Genomic DNA, 4,443 nt, shown 5'->3' on the forward strand with positions numbered 1-4,443 from the left:
GAGGGGGAAAGAGAGAGAGAGGGGAGGGGGAAAAAAAAAGACTGCTGCAAAGCTGATCTGAAAAGCAAAGCAAACAAACTTTGAAAATAAAGGGGGAACAGGAAGTTTGGCAACGGTGTCCAATAGATATGGCAATGGTAGTCGGTGCGTGGCGAGACCCCCAGGACGATGTGCCCGGAGCTCAGGGAACTCAGCCTTCGCAAGCCCCGCCGGTGCAGGGACCTCCGGCCGGGGCCCCGCACACCCCACAGACCCCGGGGCCCGGGGGCCCTCCCAGTACGCCAGCCCAGACCAACCCGCCAAGCCAGCAGAACCAAGGAGACAAACAGCAGCAGCAGCAGCACATTGAATGTGTGGTTTGTGGGGACAAGTCTAGTGGCAAACATTATGGCCAGTTTACCTGCGAGGGTTGCAAGAGTTTCTTCAAGCGGAGTGTAAGGAGGAATCTCAGCTACACTTGTCGTGCCAACAGGAACTGTCCCATTGACCAGCACCACCGCAATCAGTGTCAGTACTGCCGCCTCAAAAAATGCCTCAAAGTTGGCATGAGACGGGAAGGTATTGGGATTTCATTTGTTTTGCAATTTTTTTCACTCGCTGCGTTTTGAGTTTGGTTTTGGTTTGGGGGTTGGTGTCTTGGTTTGGGGTTTTTGGCTTTTTTTTTAATTGTTATTATTATTTTTAACCTCGCTCCCCAGACCCCAAACCCAACCAGAACCTTTCCTCCCGCCCTCCCCCCTACCCCCCAAATAAACAGACAGAAACTTTCTTGTAATGAAAGAAGTGTTGGAGAGGGTGGGCAGGGGAGGCAGGGGCTCTTGCATGCTTTCTCCTGCGTCGTAATTGATTTGTGTTTGTTTTGATTTTGCTGATGGAGGTTTATTGAAAGTGGATTTTTAGTTTCACGCTGCTTAGGAGCGAGATGATTATTCTGACGTGTGGTTACTTTTCCTTCGTGTTTCCTCTTGCCTGTTAAGCGCTGCCCCCCCGTCCCCCGAGCAGCTCCGGGGTGTGTGGCTGTGTGTGTGTCTCTCGGTGCATGTGTGTGTGTGTACACACACCCGCAGCCTCACGAGATGCACACGCACACGTATATATATCCTCCAGCACCCTGCCTTAGATTGCAATTTTACACAAGCGGTTCAAATTACTGTTACAATGGGACTCACCCTACCGAGGCTCTACAGCTCTTCACTGTGGATTCCCAGCCGGATTTTTCCTCCTTTAAAAATATATATACACACATACATCTGCGTGCGTGTGTGTGTATATATATATATGTGTAGTGCCGTGTGCCTGCCTTTCCTGATTGTTATTATCTCACTTTTCTCTTCTTCCTCTTATTTTCTTGTTCCTCCGGGAGAGGCAGGAGGGGGTAGAAGGGATGGGGTGGGGGGTGTGTGTGAAAGGAGCAGCCCAGAAGTAAGCGTGGGGTGCTCGGGTCGCTGCAAGTCGAGTCTTTGTGATATAAAATTAGACGAGAAATGTGAGCCTGCAGTTTTCCAGTGCGTGCTCTGTGTCTGGACACTGCTATGTAGGTTAAGGGTTAGGGGGCTTGGGACTTGCCGGGCTCCTCTCTTTGTGTTTCTGCAAGAGTAACTAACCTTGTAATACGGGCGATAACAAATATAAATCAAGCACATTTTTAGGCGTTCTCCCTTCTCGCCGTCTCTCTGCCTCTGAGCCCTTTTTCTCGCTCCTTTTTCTTTCGCTGTCACCGTGTAAATTTATTAACCAAATGAAAGGCCCACTTTCCATGGGCAGCTGAGGAAGGTGCCTTTGGAGAATGTCCCCAGCCTCGCCGGGGGACCCGCTGGGGATGTTGTGGGGTGATCTCACCTCCTTTGATATTTTTTATGAAGAGTGTGTGTGAGTGTGTATATAATAACAGCAGCAACAACATATTCAGTGGGCGAGAAACGCGTGTGGGACCAGCGCCGGGGATTTTGAACTGAAGTGTTTCTTCCCTCTCCCTTGCCTCCCTCCCCATCCCGCTCCCCCAGCCTCAAATCAATAAGCTGTTTTAGGTGTAATGAAGAAAAATACCCGGGCGCACAAAGACGTATCCTGCATCTCTTGAAGGAGGGGTGGCGGTGGAGGGATGGTGGGGGGAAAGAACTGAATTGTGGTGTGTTTGGGGAAGTGAGGATCTCAGGCTCCTTCAGGCAGTCCTGGCCGAGCGGACAGCATTGCTCAGCTTTTATTGTTGCTTTTTACTTGACCCAGGAACTGCAGAGCCTTCTAACGGGGTGCGGGCTGAACTCTGGCTGGGAAAATGCATGTTGCCCCTTAAGGTGGCGGGGTACAGGGTCACACATGCACGCCCAAGCACACAAAGCAGCCTGTATTTGAACTGATGGTCGCAATTCAGATATTAATAGCTGTAGTTTCTTCTTTATTTACTGCAGCGGTCCAGAGGGGCAGAATGCCACCCACACAGCCAACTCATGGTCAGTTCGCCTTGACAAACGGGGACCCTCTCAACTGCCATTCCTACCTATCCGGATATATCTCCCTTCTTCTGAGAGCAGAGCCCTACCCCACCTCCCGCTTTGGCAGTCAGTGCATGCAACCCAACAACATCATGGGCATCGAGAACATTTGTGAACTGGCAGCTAGGATGCTCTTCAGCGCGGTGGAGTGGGCCAGGAATATCCCCTTCTTCCCAGACCTCCAGATCACAGACCAGGTGGCCCTCCTGAGGCTGACCTGGAGCGAGTTATTTGTCCTCAACGCTGCCCAGTGCTCCATGCCCCTCCACGTAGCTCCGCTCCTGGCAGCTGCTGGCCTCCACGCTTCGCCAATGTCTGCTGACCGAGTGGTCGCCTTTATGGACCACATACGAATCTTCCAAGAGCAAGTAGAAAAACTGAAAGCATTGCATGTCGACTCTGCAGAATATAGCTGTTTAAAGGCCATAGTCCTCTTCACCTCAGGTAGGCAGCGTTTCTTTGCTTATCCTTTTTCCTTCCCCGGGCCCCCCCCGAGAAATGTTTGCTCTTGCAAAGTGTTATTGCCTGCACCCCATCACTGCTCCCTGCCCCTCGAGAACCAGCGCGGTCTCTTCCCTTGTAGGGACCGGTGCGCTGTGGTCTACCCTTCAGGGCCTCGGATCTGAGCATCCCATCTTCCAGGGAGTGCAAAATTAAGAAAAAAAAAAAAAAGAAAAAGAAAGAAAATAGACACACACACAAAAAAATAAGACAACCCAAACACACCCCAACCCCAGCTGAATAATGCTGGGGATGGGGGAAGAGGGGACTTGGGAAGAGACACCCATTCGCCACGCGAGACTGCGCTTTTCCCATTGAAAATAATATTTTATTTAACATAGCTCTGGGTTGTTGCATTTAATGACACGCATCCGAACAGCAGCAAAATCTGTTTGATGTTGTTAAATACAAGTCGTCCTATCAGTGAAACCACTTTAAAAAGAAGATCATTTTATGGGCAGCCAGGAAGGGAAAAAAGCCCTGCAGGATTAAAAATTGAATTAAAAAAAAAAAAAGTTAAATGCGCAAAGCTGAGTTTAAAATATGTTCCCTGCCATCCCATAAAATAAAATAAATCAACTTTCCAAAGAGCTGTCTCTGATTTAAACAGAACGTGGCAGCGAGCAGTTCTGTGTCATTTAAGCTAAGGGGAAAAGTTTGCATTTGTACCCAGCAGGAACTGCAGAGTCCAAAGCGAGTAGCGGGTGCGAAAAGATCATTACCATAAGTAGACAGGGATAGTCTGAAAAAAGTAAGAGGAGCCTGAAGCTGCCGCTCCGCAGCGTAATTCCGGGGTGGCAGAACCGAGCCTCTCCCGAGGAAAAGACCTCGAGGTGTTTCTTAGATAATCAAAGAGGGGAGGGAGGGGGGTGCGGGGGGAAATATGTGTCAACTTTTGCTGCCTAGAAATAGTGCATGAGTTATAAAGCAATAATTGAGTGCGTTGTGAAATCTAATTAGCTTGCACTAGAGTTTAACCTGGGTGAGTAATAATCCTGATATTAACTCTGGAGGCTAAATTTTTTTTTTCTTTTGAGGGGAAAAAAAAATCTGCTCGCTAATTTGTGCAGTATGTTATCTCAGATTGCTAACTTTAAGGCTGCATCGGCAGCCCAATGTACTGGAGCCCTAGAAGTTTGGGCATTAAGTTTAAAAATACATATATCTCTTCTGGAACTGATTCGAAAGCTTGGGAAAGTGGCCACGCAATAAACATATGAATGGAAGCAGGACCTGTAAAATAATTACTCATCGGAGTTTTTTAAAGCCTGATATCAGGAAACAGGAAAAAAATGTAGTTTATGTGGGAAAAGAAGGGCTCACAATCCGTTCCTTGTTGTGTTAAAGGGGGTCTGGGGAACGAAGTCATTTTCTGGACTTTGTCCAGGTTCTGGGTCGTGACCTAAACTTCCTTTTATATATTATTGCTTTACACATAAAAAACTTCTCC

The 4,443-nt window shown here is 48.4% G+C and overlaps 1 protein-coding gene across 1 annotated transcript in view; it reads left to right on the forward strand.

Annotated features, from left to right (window-relative positions):
* The first annotated feature begins 6 nt into the window (after positions 1-6).
* LOC104499226 (COUP transcription factor 2) overlaps positions 7-4,443 on the forward strand; it is a 6,540-nt gene continuing 2,103 nt past the window's right edge. The window contains exons 1-2 of the mRNA XM_010142705.1: positions 7-558; positions 2,409-2,936. Coding sequence (XP_010141007.1) covers positions 129-558; positions 2,409-2,936 — 958 coding nt within the window. The 5' untranslated portion in view covers positions 7-128. The remainder of the gene's footprint in view (positions 559-2,408; positions 2,937-4,443) is intronic.

Source organism: Buceros rhinoceros, unplaced genomic scaffold, assembly GCF_000710305.1.
Source record: "Buceros rhinoceros silvestris isolate BGI_N320 unplaced genomic scaffold, ASM71030v1 scaffold7219, whole genome shotgun sequence".
In the NCBI taxonomy this organism is placed as follows: domain Eukaryota; kingdom Metazoa; phylum Chordata; class Aves; order Bucerotiformes; family Bucerotidae; genus Buceros; species Buceros rhinoceros.